This window comes from Mirounga angustirostris, unplaced genomic scaffold (genome assembly GCF_029215605.1).
Source record: "Mirounga angustirostris isolate CCGP_5_RB_7025 unplaced genomic scaffold, mMirAng1.0.hap1 SCAF_1, whole genome shotgun sequence".
NCBI classification, from domain to species: domain Eukaryota; kingdom Metazoa; phylum Chordata; class Mammalia; order Carnivora; family Phocidae; genus Mirounga; species Mirounga angustirostris.
The window spans coordinates 144,729,351-144,745,115 of record NW_026991709.1 but is presented as its reverse complement, the minus strand read 5'-3'; the positions used below and the strand labels follow the sequence as shown (position 1 = coordinate 144,745,115).

At 42.2% G+C, this 15,765-nt stretch overlaps 1 protein-coding gene and 1 pseudogene across 2 annotated transcripts in view; one reads left to right on the top strand and one right to left on the bottom strand.

The window, feature by feature from the left end:
* Positions 1–14,855, bottom strand: part of CMTM8 (CKLF like MARVEL transmembrane domain containing 8) — a 160,400-nt gene extending 145,545 nt beyond the window's left edge. Inside the window, exon 1 of one of the 2 annotated variants that reach the window (XR_010410918.1) lies at positions 13,905–14,855. Coding sequence is in view for 1 of the 2 variants with exons in the window: in XM_045903931.3 (XP_045759887.1) it covers positions 13,905–14,051 (147 nt within the window). In the remaining variant the exon portion in view is untranslated. The remainder of the gene's footprint in view (positions 1–13,904) is intronic. The other variant, XM_045903931.3, reaches the window with a different exon arrangement.
* Positions 5,992–6,134, top strand: LOC123834899 (U2 spliceosomal RNA; annotated as a pseudogene).
* Positions 14,856–15,765: the final 910 nt, after the last annotated feature.

Here is a 15,765-nt window from a genome sequence, read left to right as displayed (position 1 = left end):
CTAAAAAGTACTAAAAGAAAAAGGTTAAATACTAATGTATTTGGTTTTTGTTAGTGAGGTACAAACTTTTAAGCACGATGTCAAATGGGGGGGAATGAGATGAATAAATTTGAAGATAAACTTTGGATTTTGTAAATAAAATCATCATAAATAAAATTATGGTGTGATAGGCTGGAAAAAATATTTGCAACACAGAGAGAAGGTCAATATTCCTTCTGTATATTAAAAATACCTGTAAGTGAATAACAAAACAGCTGAACTTCTCTTTCAAGGTAGCTGACCAGACCTGTATGTTTACCTCTTCATCCTCCCTAAATCCCACTGAAATGACCAAAAAGCCAAACCAAACCAAATAAACAAACAAAACCCACAAGTACTTTAAAAATACGGAGTAGTGCTTGGGCGCCTGGGTGGCTCAGTTGGTTAAGCTGCCTTTGGCTCAGGTCATGATCCCAGGGTCCTGCAATCGAGCCCCACGGGGAGCCTGCTTCTTCCTCTCCCTCTGCTTGCTGCTCCCCCTGCTTGTGCGTGCTCTCTCTCCCTCTCCCTGTCAAATAAATAAATAAAATCTAAAAAAAAAAAAAAAAATACAGACTAGTGCTGAAAAGCTGGATAGCGCAGCAGCGGCAGCCTGGAACAGTGAGGGGCACAGGAACAAACTAATGACAAACATGGGATTTCTAACCTATAGCTCTGGAAAGGAAAATTAAGGACCTATCAAAAAAGGTGAGCTTCCAAACAGACCCTCAGAAAAATCCAGACTAGAGTTAACAACAGAAGTGGGAGAAGGAATAGGCCGAGAGTAATCTGCTAATTATGAATTTGAAGGCTTAGAAGCTCCCAAGTTAATCATCGTCTCCCCGATTCCCTCCAGCAGTTACTTCTGGAAATAGCCCCCAAGACGAAGCTTCAAGACAGCCAGATGATTCAACAAGCTATATGTGCACACCTCATAGAAAAGTCCACACAGGTACACTGCTCCTTAATGTCCCCCCTTCGCCGGATTGATATTTCTCTTCCTCTGGAAACGAAACAAAACCAAACTGACTAGATACCGGTCATGTGATGAAAACCTGTGTTCACTGCCAGGGGCACGGGATTCTCACTCACACTAAGCACTCTCCAGCCATCTCATCTACAATTACAAACCAACAAACATGAATCACCAAATGACTGAGGAAATCAGCCAGAGAAGGAGCCAACAGATTCAACAAACAGAAGAGGTCTCTCCGCAAAGTGTAAATATACTAAAGGGTCTTAAAATGATTCAATTAGAAAAAAAGAAGCAATCGGGCCACGAACTAAAAAGAATGACAAACTGTTGGGATTTTAAAATATCAAAGCCCAAAATCTGAATTGGGGCTGGAACTGTTATTTCCCTAAAACTCTGCAAAAGAACAAAGAGAAGGAAAGTTTGCGGGAAAAAAAAAAAGCAAGGAGATACTGAAGACAGTTTAATCTTTCCTGGAACTTCTGGATTGAATAAAGAGTTTTTGGAAGGAGAAAACAGAACAGATGCAGGAAATACAAAACGGTTTTCTGTGCTGAAGAGAGATTTGGATATTAGTTACATGGGTCCAATGAAGGCTGATAAATGAAGAATGTTTTTCTAGATACATAGTGGTAAATTATATTATCTCTACAGATCTCTAAAGATAGGGAGAAAATTCCAAAAGCTTCTAGGGAGATTTTTAAAAAAACCATTTGGTTGCTTAAAAGGAAATAAGAACATTATTCCCACAGAGGAGTGGTTTTATAGCCTAGGGTAAACAAGCCCTCTGACTTAAATGTTACAAAGATTATGTTCTGCAAGAGATGCAAAGGACATATTCTCAGCAGGGATCACCAGGGGACATCAGGCTAGAACTGCCCTGAGAGAGGGACTTCAGGTCCTCTCCATCAATACCAGGTTGGGGCAACAGCATTCTGTCTACCCAGCGAGAGACCCCATCAGGACTCAGAAAACTCCAAGTGAGGGTTTAACAATCTTCTTTAATTCCCAACCACAACAACCTGAATGAAGCTCCAGTGTAATTACCAGATACGGCTGCAAAACTACCTTTCACAAACCATTTCACCCCAATAAAACAACATTCCACCCACAATTTCTTGCTATACCACCAATGCCACCTTTCTACATTCTCATGGGTAATGCAACATGCAAGTCACTTCATGCAAGGCTGGACTGCAACTAAGTGTGGGAATGCACAATCATGAATGGACAAGACCTGGGAGGGACTGAACCTCAAGGCCTGTCTAGGGTCTACCAGACCATCATGTCTCTTATTAACAGTACTGGATGCTTGAAGACAATGAAGCAAGGTCTTCAAAGAATTAATGAAAAGAAATGCTAGGACCTATAATTTTATACCAAATTATTATTCAAGTATGAAGATAAAAGAAAAATGTTTTTAGATGTGCAATAATTTAAAAAGTTTACCATCTTCAAAGTCTTTCTAAAACAATTACTCAAGGAGTTATCTGGAAATTGAAAAATAAGAAAGTAAATGACACAAAAAATTGACAGAAGAGTGTGAAAAAATCTAAACTTGTTAAGTCTAAATAGTTGTTCAGTAATGTGCGTGGGAAGCTTCAGATAACCAGCAAGGGACAATTCCTAAGAAATCAACTTTTTAAAAAGTAGTGCAGTGGGGTGCTTGGCTGGCTTAGTCAGTGGAGCGTGTGACTCTTAATCTTGGGGCTGTGGGTTTGAGCCCCATGCTGGGTGTAGAGATTATTTAAAAAACAAATTCATTAATTAAAAAAATCTTTAAAAAAATAAATAAAAAGTAGTGTAGGGATTATAAAACAGTGCATCCACTCTGGAAAAAAGTCAGGCAGTTTCTCAAATGGTTAAAAGTAGAGTTTTCATATGATCCAGCAATTCTACTCTTAGGAATACATGAAAGAGAAATGAAAATATATGTCTACAAAAAATTTGTACGTGAATATTCTTAGCAGCATAATCAACAATAGTTAAAAGGTAGAAAAACCCTTGGGGCGCATGGGTGGCTCAGTCCTTAAGCGTCTGCCTTGGGCTCAGGTGATGATCCCAGGGTTCTGGGACGGAGCCCTGCATCGGGCTCCCTGCTCAGCGGGAGGCCTGCTTCTCCTGCTTCTCAATCATATGTGGACTTTGAGAAACAAAACAAACAAACAAGCAAAGGCGTGGGGGCGGGGGGAAGAGAGAATGAGACAAAACAAGAAACAGACTCTTACCTAGAGAGAACAAATTAATGGTTACCAGAAGGGAAGGGGGTGACAGGATGGGTGAAGTGGATGATGGGGATAGGGGCGGGCACTTATTCTGATGAGTACTAGGCAATGTGTGAAATTGCTGAATCACTACATTGTACACCTGAAACTAATAAAACACTCTATGTTAACTGGAATTAAAATAAAAACTTAAATAAAATAGTTAATTTTATGTTTTGTGAATCTCACTTCAATTCAAAATAAAGGGACAAGAATATAACAGAAAAGTGTTAGCCAAAAAAGCTTGTATGGCGATATTAAAATCAAACAAAATAGATCACAGCAAATGAATCAAAAAGGTTGGTCTTACATGAGTGTAGAAACAATCAAATATAATATTAACAAATTAAATTCAAGAGTAAAAAAAAGTTTTAAAATATAATAGAATATTAAAAGAATATAACTAAGTAGAGATTTACTCCAAGATCACAAGAATGATTCAACATTAGATTTCCTAATATGATTCACTCCATTAGCAAATTAAGGGACATAAAACCCTGGATGATCACATTGATAAACACTCCTCCCCCCAAATTCTATCTTCTAAATTCAATAATCGTTTTTGATTAAAATAGGTACAAGTTAAACTTCCCTTCCTTAACTCAATAAAGAATATCTACCAGAACCTGTAGTTAAACCTGTACTATCATTAACACATTGGAAACAGCCCAACTAAAGTTAGGAGCCAGCCAAGGACACTCATATCATCCCAATCATTCAACATTACACTGGTAGTCCCAACCTATGCAATAATGAAAAAAAAAAAAAAAAAAGAAAAGTATAAATATAAAAAGGAAAAGAAAATCCAGGGTGCCTGGGTGGCTCAGCTGGTTAAGGGTCTGCTTTTGGCTCAGGTCATGATCCTGGGGTCCTGGGATTGAGCCCCACATTGGGCTCCTCACTCAGCAGGGAGTCGTCTTCTCCCTCTGCCCCTCTGCCCACCTTGTGTTCTCCCTCTCATGTTCTCTCTAATAAACAAAATCTTTAAAAAAAGAGAAAAAGAAAACAATCCTTATTCACAGATACTACTATAATTTACTTATAACATAAATAAAACTATTAGAACTAGTAACTCAAATAAGATGGCTACACACAAAATTGAAATAAGAAAAATAACAGCTTCCTTATAAACCACAAATAATCAGAAATTTATAAATCCAATTAATTTTTGACAAATCTCCCTTATCAAAATTGAGAATTCTTAATTCTAGTAAGAAATACACAAGGGGTGCCTGGTGGTTCAGTCAGTTGGGCGTCTACCTTCTGCTCAGGTCACAATCCCAGGGTCCTGGGATTGAGCCCTATGAGCTGGGCTCCCTACTCAGTGGGGAATCTGCTTGTCCCTCTCCTTCTGCCCCTCCCCCCACTCAGGCTCTCTCGCTCACTCTCTCTCTCAAATAAATAAATATTTTTAAAAACCACATAAGATTCATCTGGAAAAAACTTAGCACTTCAAGAGCATAAATAGACCCAAATAAATAGAGACATACAATATTCCTAGATTATAAGATTCAATATCATATTAATTTATAATATTAATAATTATATTAATTTATAAATTATCAAATTAACTTATAAATTTAATACAACTCAATCAAAGTTGTAAGAGGGTTTAAAGAACACTGATTCTGAAATCACTTGTATTAGTGTAAATATACTAGAATAGCAAAGAAATACAAAAATCTATAAGACTTTACTGGATATTAAAATTCATGATGAAGCTACAGTAATTAAAAGGGCTTGGAATTGACTCAGGAATAGAACACATTAGGGTCAAGAAATAGTTACACATATATGGTAATATGATATGATTAATGGTGAGACTACATATCCATTTGGGGAAAAAAGGTGAAATCACATTCTTACCTTATACACACAAAAGGAACTTAATGGCTTAAGATGGTAAATACTTATAACACTAAAAAAAAATGCTACTATATTTTCTTCAGATATCTGCATAATCCTGGGGGTAGGGAAGCCATGTTTAAGCAAAGTAAACCCTAGAAGACTAAATAAAGATAACAGTTTAAAGATTTTATTTATTTATTTAGAAAGCATCCAAGGGAGGGAGAGAATCTCAAGCAGACTCCATCCTGAGCATAGAGCCTGATGTGGGGCGCGATCTCACAACCCTGAGATCATGACCTGAGCCAAAATCAAGAGTCTGACACTTAACCAACTGAGCCATCCAGGCACCCAAAGATAACAGTTTAGATTTCATGCAAATTAGAAACTTATTTTGATGAAAATGGCATGATTGATGCTATTAATAAGCGACAGAGAAAATTAATACCCATAGTATATAGAAAACTTATAAACAGCAAAGAACATAGAAAAATATCAAGATATTATTAAATGATGAAATAGTTGCAGAATTTATGTAACATGCTCATATACAGAAAAAGGTCTGAGAGAAATGTGAATGGTAAGTACGTCAAGGCAGGTGGGTAGATGAGGGGTGGCATGGAGGATGTAGGTTAGCAGAGACTTTCAGTTTTCATTCTATATATAAATGATTTGAAATTTATCTTTACAATGAGCACTTATTACTTTGCTGTAGGCTTCTTTAATTCCATTAACCCATAAATACATCCTCGTTATAAAAAATGTAAACCTATAAAAAGATAAGCAGTTAAAAAGCAAACAACCCATTCAAACACATTCTCCAAACCAATCTTATTTCTCTTCTGGGAGGTAATATTCATTTAAGTTTTCTCTCTCTCTTTTATATCTTTTATCGCTTCTCGGCCTTTTGGCTAAGATCAAGTGTAGTCTCTCTCTTTTATATCTTTAAAACATTTTTTAAAGAAAGAAAGAGCCCGGGCGCCTGGGTGGCTCAGTTGGTTAAGCGACTGCCTTCGGCTCAGGTCATGATCCTGGAGTCCCAGGATCGAGTCCCACATCGGGCTCCCTGCTCAGCAGGGGGTCTGCTTCTCCCTCTGCCCTCTTCCCTCTCGTGCTCTCTGTCTCTCATTCTCTCTCTCTCAAATAAATAAATAAAATCTTTAAAAAAAAAAAGAAAGAAAGAAAGAAAGAGCCCATGTTTTAGATGAAGTGGAAAAAACAAGCAGTTACCAAAAGAAGAAATAAATGGTTGATGAGCATATTTAAAATATTCAACTTTAATAATCACAGAAATGCAAATAAAAACAATTTGTTCTTTTTCACATATTTAGGGGGTCCCCTAAATATCAGCTGATGTTCTTTCTGACTTAATGGTGTCTATGCCAAACTAGTTTTTATTATTTTGAGTATCTCCCACTCCAACAAAATTGGCAAATAAAAAGAAAGTTTGAGTATTTGCAGAAACAAACCCTGTTACACACTGAAATACCACTAGAGGAAATGCAAATCAGTATAAACTTTTCTGTACATCTTGGCAGCAGAATCAAAAGTCTTAAAAACACATATGCTAAACCACCAAAAAAAACCCCTATTAGAACCAATAAATGATGTCATCAAAATTATAGGATACAAGATCAAAGATACAGAACTCAACTGGATTTCTATGATCTAATAATGAACAGTCTGAAAATGAAATTAAGAAAATAATTCCATTTGCAAGAGCATCAAATAGAATAAAATACTTAGGAATAAATTTAACAAAAGAAAAACAAGACCTGTGTGCTGTAAACTACAAAACATTGTTGAAAGAAATTAGAGAAAACCTAATTAAATGGGAAGACATCCCATGTTCATGAATTGGAAAATTTAATTTTGTTAAGATGGCAATACTCCCCAAATTGATCTACAGATTCAATACAATCCATATTGAAATTTCAGCTGCCCCTTTTTGCAGAAATTGACAAACTGATACTAAAATTCATATGGAAATTCAAGGCACCCAGGATAGCCAAAAAACAATTTTGAAAAAACAAAAATTTGGCACACTCACAACTTCTGATTTCAAAACTTTCTACAAAGCTACAGTAATCAGTATAGTGTGGTACTGGCCAAAAGACACAGATCAATGGAATAGAACTGAGAATCCAGAAATACACCCTTATACTACATTTGATTTTTGACAAGGGTGCCAAGACAATTCAATGAGAGAAAAATAGTCTTTTCAACAAATGGTGCTGGGACAATTAGCTATCCATATGGAAAAGAATCAACTTAGACCCCTATCTCACACTATATAAACGTAACTCAAAATGCATCACAGACTCAAAGGTAAGACAAAACTATACAACTTTTAGGAGAATACATAAAAGTAAACCTTCATGACCTTGGGTTAAGAAAGTCTTCTCAGATACGATATCAAAAGCATAAGCCACAAAAGAAAAAAATATATATAAATTGGACTTTATCAAATTAAGAATCTTTGCACTTCAAAGGACACCATCACATAAAGTGAAAAGACAACCCACAGCTTGGTAGAAAAATATTTGCAAATCATCTATCTGATAAAAGACTTGTATCCAGAATATGTAAAGAGCTCTTACAACTCAACAATAATTTTTTAAACGGCAAGGGATTTGAATAGACATTTCCCCAAAGAAGATATACAAGTGACCAATAAGCATATGAAGAGCTGCTCAACATCATTAGTCGTTAGAGAAATACAAACCAAAACCACAATGAGATACCACTTCACACCCTGTAGGATGCCCAGAATCAAAGAGACAGAAAATAATCTTAGTGAGGATGTAGAGAAATTGGAACTCGGATTGCTGGCCAGATTGTAGTGTGGTGCAGCCACTTTGAAAACAGTCTAGCAGTGCTTCAAGCTATGACTCAGTCACTCCATTCCTACGTAAGTGCCCAAGAGAAGTGAAAACATATGTCCACAAAAAAACTTTGTTCATGAAGGTTCATAGCAGCATTATTCATAATAGCCAAAATGTGGAAACAACCCAAATGTCCATCAATTGATGAATAAACAAAATAATATATATATAAAACAACGGAATATTATTTGGCAAGAAAAGGAATGAAGTACTGATACATACTATAGCATGGATGACCACTGAAAGCATTATACTAAGTAAAGGAAACCAGACAGAAAGGGCCGCATATTATAGGGCCATTTTTGTGAAATGTCCAGAATAGCCAAATCTAGAGACAGAAAGTACACTAGTGGTTACCAAGGGCTGAGAGGAGGGAAAAATAAGAAGTAACTGCTAATAGGTATGGGGTTTCTTTCTAAGGCGACAAATATGTTCTAAAATAGTAGTACAACTCTGTGAGTACCCTAAAAATCCTTGAATTGTACATGTTAAAAAGGTCGATTTTATGATCTATCTCCATAGAGCTGCTTTTTAAGAATGGATATGCTAAATTTAACTCACAGAACTCTACACTAAAAAGGGTGAATTTTCCTGGATACCTCAATAAACTTGACTTTAAAGAAAATTCATAGACTTTTTATTCAATTCTAGGTACTCATCCTTAGAAAGCACTAAAGAACCACCAGAAAGAGCATAAAGGAAGTTTGTTACATTTTTAAAGGAAAGAAACATAACCTGAACAGTAGGGGCCTGGATATTTATGGAATACTATGTGGCTATTAAGAATGTCATAAGAAATTAATTATTAATGAGGAAAGGTAATTTATCAGGACTCAGCAGGACACCCGGCACTTTCAGATTGGGTAATCCAAGTTGAGTTTAATAAAGGTGTTATTTATAAAGCAGGGTGCAGGAAAACCACATAGGAGAATACATTAAAGTGTAGGGCCTGGCAATGGTGAGCAGCTGGAAGTGAATGGCTATCAGAGCCAGGGAAAACAGCTGTGTGCAGAGGGTTGCCAGACGGCCCGCCTTGCATGGAGGGACACAGTCAACCTGCTGAAAGTCAGCAGGGAGGGATCCCAGGGACTGAATACCCAGAACCTGCTCCCCTTTTCACCCCCCAACCCCCTGCAGGTACCAGTTTTGGATGAATCCAGTCAAACATCAGAGGGGAGCCCCTTGAGACAGTCCATGCAAGTCAGCCTTCAGGGTGGAGAACAGAGTGGAGAAGGGTGTAGAGTGGATCTGAGGGACAAATGGGAGATATCCAGCACAGATGGCCATAGCAGTAAATGAAAGAATAGTTTACAAGTGACTGCATCCAAAAAAATTACAGAAAAATGATACATAACCACTTGAAAAATTCTGGAATGGTTTATTCCAAGTGCTAAATAGTGATTCACTCAAGAGTTCCTTTACAGTGGTGCTGTTGGCAATTGGTAAAGCAATTCATTGTTGGGACTGTCTCATGCACTTCAGGACATTTAGCGACCCTGACCCCCAGGGCACTAAACACCAGTAGAAGCTTCAGGTATTACAATAAACAATTTTTTTTTTTTAAATCCTATCCACTCCTAGTACCATGCCTGTTAGGAACCACCATGGGTGCTAGAATGACAGGGGGTTTTTCTTAACTACATTTTTCTATTTTTTCTACAAAGACTAGGTATTGTTTTGTGAAATGGAAACTATGTTCACTGTTGTTTTTTTAAGAATTCAACAGGATAGTGATTTAGATTCCAGCTCTCAGTAAACTCTATTCGTCCTTCCCCACCTAAGTCTGCTCATGACAGTAAGCATACGAAAGGTGACCTAAATTATTACACGGATGCTGTAATTCATTTTGAAGTCACCAATAACAGGAAGGGTGCAATTAACTCAGCTTCTGACAAATCACTTTAATTCTTCAAGTACTCGTAATTGTCATAAGATCACAGCACCCTACAAGTCACAGGTCAAGTACTGGATTGCTTCTAGCTTGTTATAAAACTTTAAATGGAAGGAAATGACTACAATTTGGTTTCAACACAATGTTACATTGGCACAGCCCGAAGTGTTTGAGTAGGTTATGACCACTCACTCCTGGGGGAAAGCCAGGGCTAGCGAATTTGACAACAGATTTGGGGAAACATTGTTCTCTATTACTTCATTTCTCCCAGATTCAAGCAGAAAGTCAGTCTTAGCAATTCTTTGTCTCGATATTTGGGGGTTTTTTAAGGCAGAAAGTAATATTCTTCTGGGGACCGGTCTATCTTAATGCCAGCGCGGGGACAGCAATAGTTTGAAACCTGCTCCCCTCACCCCCCATAAAGAATCAGTGGTACTGGATTGCATTACCTCCAAGAAACCAGCCACGATAAGCCACATCCTGATTTAGACATCAAAACATGAACAAAAAAGTATCTTAGATCAAGAAAGCATATATCATTTAAGATGATCCTTCACATTTTTTATTTTAGAAGTTCTCCTAACTTAAAAAAGTATTTTTAGTTTAATAGCTTTACACTACTGATAATAATTTAAACCAGCAGAACTTCGTGGAAAGATAATTTCAGAATATGTAACAAAACCCTTAAATTTGTGCACTCTTTGACACACAATTGTACTTTAAAGAACTTTTCCTTGAAAAAAATCACTGGATAAATGTGGAAAGAGGGACAAAGAAGGAAAATTGCTATAGCACTGGCTAGGCTAGTAAAACCTAGAAACATGTTAGGTTTTATTTTTTTTGAACTTTATTTTTCTTTTGAGAGAGAGAGTGCACGTGTGCGCTGTGGATGAGCGGGGCGGGGGAGGGGGGGCGGCGGAGAGACAGAGGGTGAGGGAGAGAGAGAGAGAATCCCAAGCCAGCTCCACACTCCACACCCAGCACAGAGCCCAATGCAGGCTCGATCCCACAACCCTGAGATCCGAGCCAAAATCAAGAGGCAGACACCCAACCAACTGAGCCACCCAGGCACCCCCAAAACATGAAAATGGAGGAAATCAAATACGGTACTTCCTTACAACAGAAACTATAATAATCGAGAAATCCGAGATCCTGAGAAATGCTTATGGCATGGTAATTGAACACAGCATGTCCGAGCCCATGTGTAAAATTACAAGAAAATATATGCATTAAAAAAAAGGGTAAAAGGGGTTTCAGAAAAAAAATAGAAAACAGAAAGGCAAAAATCAATTTAAAAAAATCTCCTTACACATACATGAGCTTTCCTGATTGAAAGAAGACATGAGGTCCTCATTATAATGGAAGAAAATGGACTCAGAAGAAGGCACATTAGTGTGATCTGACAGATCTCTTAGGAGAAAGATCCAAAGGGAAAGGAAAAAAAAGGATGAAGAATTGAAATTTATGAAAACAAAAAATAGTATAGCTCGAAGATAATGGAAAACTGCTTTCAAAATTCAGCAGGAAAACAATTTCCAATCTAACATTCTTTACCTAGTCAAACTATTAATTATGTGTAACAGTCAAATCAAGGTATTTCGGAAGATGTAAATCTCAATTCACACATAATTCTTTCTCAGGAAAGGACTAAAGTCTGTGTGGTCTCCCCACTGGGAGTAAGGCAAAACAGAGAGGGGCACTGGTCAGGAGAAACAGGGGACCCAACCCAGAAGAGAAGGGGAGAGAAAGACTCTCCAGGGTGCTGCTGCAGGAGACCCCATGCCCAGGTGAGCAGGCCAGGTGGGAGCAGGGCAGAGGCTCCCAGAGAGGACTGGTCATGAGATGACCTCAATAGACTCCCAGATGTCTCTCACTTGCCTGATAGGAGATTTTGACAATTAAGGTAAAATTAGTGACTAAACAGCTAGAGAATGAAGAAATGGCAAAAGAAAATTACCAACTCCAGGGAAACAAACTGGGCAGGAAAGGAAAAGGGCTCATAGACCACTCAGTGGCTCAACTGTGAACAATGTCTATGGTGTCCTAAGGTCAACACTACTACACTGGTTATTAATCTAACCTAAAATATTGTGGGAGACAGGAAGGATATATGTATAATACAGGGTGGGGGGAAAGGTAAAAAGTGGTCTGAGAGGGCTAAAGCCTCTTCTCTCAGAGAGGGAAGCCAGTGGATAACACCTACAACTGGGGGGAAAAACAATCAAGGACCCGATTATAAACATTTATGGCTCTAAGAGATTTGCAAGTGAGGAGACGCTGGGGCAAACTTACAACTCTGTAACACTGACTCTTTAAAACATGTGCATATATAGTTGTCAAAAATAAAAATTGAACTATTGTAGTGGCACGGGTAATTTTTCTCACCTGTTTTTCCATCTTAAAAATTTATTGAGATCTAAAAAGATATATGCCAAAATATCAACCACTCGTGGTTATTTCTAACCACGAGTGGTTGATATTCTATTTCTAATGGATTGTGGGCCATTTACATTTTGTCCTTCACTTTTCTATTTTCTGCAAAAGCATGGAACATAGAGCACATTGGGCAGAAATCAGAAAACAAGAGGCATTTTACTTCATTCCTGATTCGAATCCACCCTGCGGGAGAAGCCCCCATCTCTGGCTTTAGCTCTGTTTGTTCTGCTCAAGCAGGGGAGTCTGCCAACTACTTCATTCACACAGCAAATATTTGTCGAATTCCTATAAGCCAGGCCCTGCAAGGTGAGTCCCATACCTTAGTTTTTTTTTATTGGGTCTCCTGAAGTCCTCAATACCAGCTGAGGGAACCAGCTGGGGGCTGAGCTGAGCCAACGCTTCTCCAACTTTATGTGCAGGGGAATCGATTCAGTAGATCTGGGGTGGGGTCTGAGACTTCGAGGAGCAAGGAAGCTACTTGATGTACACAGGTTTTATTGGGGGCTTCTCGGAGAAAGCATCTGAGTCTTCTGCCACGTCTGTACCACCATAGCTCACATTCTCTAACCCCACATAAGCTAGATTTCAACTCCACAAATGTGTAAATGAATGTGTGTGACATATGATGGAAAGGGGACTGGTTAGACAGCTGGGAAGGATACCCCTTAGCAGTTAAGAGCAGGGCCCTGGAGTCAGGCTGGCCTGGGGTTGAATCGCAGTCCCACCAGCCCCAGGTGTGACTGACTTCCGCTCTCTATGCCTCAGTTTCTTCCCATGTAAAATGGAATAACTAAAGCCACCTTTACAGGGTAGGGCTGTTGTGTGGGGTACATGAGAGCACAAAGGCATTTAAAGGTCTTGAGGGGATACATGAGGGCACAAAGGCATTTAAAGGTCTTGCGGGGACTCCGGCCCATGATGAGGACAATAAACAGTAGCCATCACTAGCTGTTAATAGGGCTCCAGCCAAGAAGGATTGGCTGGGACTTCAGGAGAAATCACTTGATCTCTCAGCCTCCATGTCCTATGAAGAGGAGAATGCCCATGCCAGGCCTCCTCCCCAGGAATGTTCTGAGCCTAAACCAGGCAGGAAAACTTCTGGTCCTCAACGGGGCTGAAGCCCTCAGATTTTACTCAGGAAAAGTTTCTTAATTCACCTCAATTTTACTACCAGGGAGATAAATAGGCAAAGAAAAAAGTCCCCTCCGCTCCCCTATATTTTAGAAAGCTTTGCTTTTAGGGAGGAGCCATCCACGTGGAGATCGGGCAAGAGAGGCATCAGGTGTCCATGACAGTCATTAAAACAAACCCCACGCCCGCCAAGCATCCCGCTCCCAAGAGACGCCACGACCACCGAGAGGGCCCAGCAAGTCGGGTCTCTCCCCCAGTAGACATCCTGAGGGTCAATACCCTCTTGCCCAAGAGAGCGCAGGTGATCGGGCCTCGCTCGGAGAGGGGGTCTCCGAGTTTTGCACGCTGGGAAGAAGGCGAGACTGAGCAAAAAGGGTTCCCTGGAAGCGGATCTGCGGAGGCACGACGCCCGGGTCCACCAGCGCCGCCGCCCCACCTCCCCGCGCGCGCTCGGCACTCACGATCTCCGCCACGATGAGGAGCCCGGGCAGGGTGCGGAGGAACTCCCGGTCGTAGGCGAAGCTGCTGCTGCTGGTGGAAAAGTTCTCGGCGAAGGAGCTGGCAGTGGTGGTGACGGTCTGCGAGCGGGCGCGCTGCGGCTCCTCCATCGCCGCGCCGCGGCCGCGCTGGCCCCTCCTCGGGGACCCCCCGCGCGTCTGGCGGTGGACGCGCGGCCCGGAGCCCTGGGGACACCGGCGGGGGGAGGGGAGCGCGGCGGGCGCGGGGAGCGAGGCGCGCCGGGGGCACCCCCGGGGCCAGTCCCGCCGCGGCGCGTGTCGTGCGAGTGCGCGGCTTCCCCCGCTCCTCGGCGCGGGGCTCTCGGGCTGCGCTGGGGCCCAGGAGGAGGAGGAGACCGCGCGAGGGGAGCGCGCCGGACCGCCGAGCTAGGCGCCGGAGGCCGGGAGGAGGGGAGGGGGCGTGGAGAGGGGCGGGCGCGAGGCGGGCTGGAGAAGGACCGCCCCGCGGAGGCGCCGCGGGCCGAGCCCTCTCCACCTGTTGCCCGGGACCGCGCGGCCGGGGTCGCGGGCCGGCGGCGCGGAGGGGAGGGCGCGGGGGTCCCGGGCGCCTGCCGCAGCCGGCCCGCCCAGCCTCCGCCAGGCCCCGCCCCCTCGCGCCGGCCGCTCCGCGACCTGTCTCCTTCCACCTGGCGGCGGGGCCCGCGCTGCGCGGCCGCGGGGAAAGCGAGGCCCCTGAGGGGCTCCGAGGCTCCGGGAAACACCCCCTGCGCGATAACGGAGGCCGAGGGTCGGGGGGTGACTCGAACGCGAGAAAGAGCGGCCGGAACTCTGACCCGGCCGGACCTTCGACCCGAGATCGATGCGAGGCCGCCGCGACTGCCCGGGAGCCGGCCGGGGCTTCTCCCCCTCCCTCTGCGGCCGCCGCCGAGGGCCGGCGTTATTTCCTGCCCCTCCTGCCGGGAACAATTTGAGGAACCAAGCTAATCGCTGGGCTTCGAGGGCGAGACTCTTCCAGGCGCTCGCAGTGGCTCTATCGGGGATTCGTGGAGTCTAGGTGACGGCGCCTGGCCCGGAGACTGGACGGGGGAGTCTGGGGGGGGGGTCCCCGGTCACGATGAAGCGGTGTGACCATCCCGTCGCACTCGGAAGGAAATGTTTGGAGGGGGGTGGAAGGTTGAAAGGGGTGGGTTATGTCAAACGGGCTGTGCTTTTCTGGGATGGGGGAGGGGATGAGGGTGCCGCGTGAGTGAGACAGCTTGTTACAGGGTCAAGTTAGACCTGAGCTCCAGCGCGGCACTTGCATGTTTCAGCTGTATGACCATGAGCCAGTGGGCTCCACCCCTTTCGGCCTCAGTCGTGCCACCTGTAAAATGCAGGCTCAGAGACTGGTCCTCTCGCCAAAAAGAGGATCTTCTGGGTGGTCCCTCCCTCTCTTTTGTAAAAGGCTGGCTGGCAAGAACCGAATTTTATTCGGAAGCCACCAAGAGGAAAGGAATAATAATTTGGTCACAAAGAGAGGGTTGCTTCCAGGTCACAGGAAAGGCCTTCCCTCTGATCTGCTCCAAGACAGATCAAAAAAGAGGTCAGAAGGGACATTTTATTCACCATGTCCTATCAGGTGAGGAGAAAGAAAAACTAGATCTAATAAAACAAGGAATTCGTTTCTTTTTAAGTCTAGGGCCTTTTCAGGATGACCTCAGGGAGTAAAAGTTAAGGCTTCAACAGCATTATAAAGATGAGGATTTGGAGAAATTCCATCCATGAGAGTTTACTAAGCACCTTGTGCTGGTGGGTAAATGCAACAAAAATGGAAATAAATCTCCCCTAGAGCAATGGTTCTCTCACCTAGGAATTTGTCAGAAAT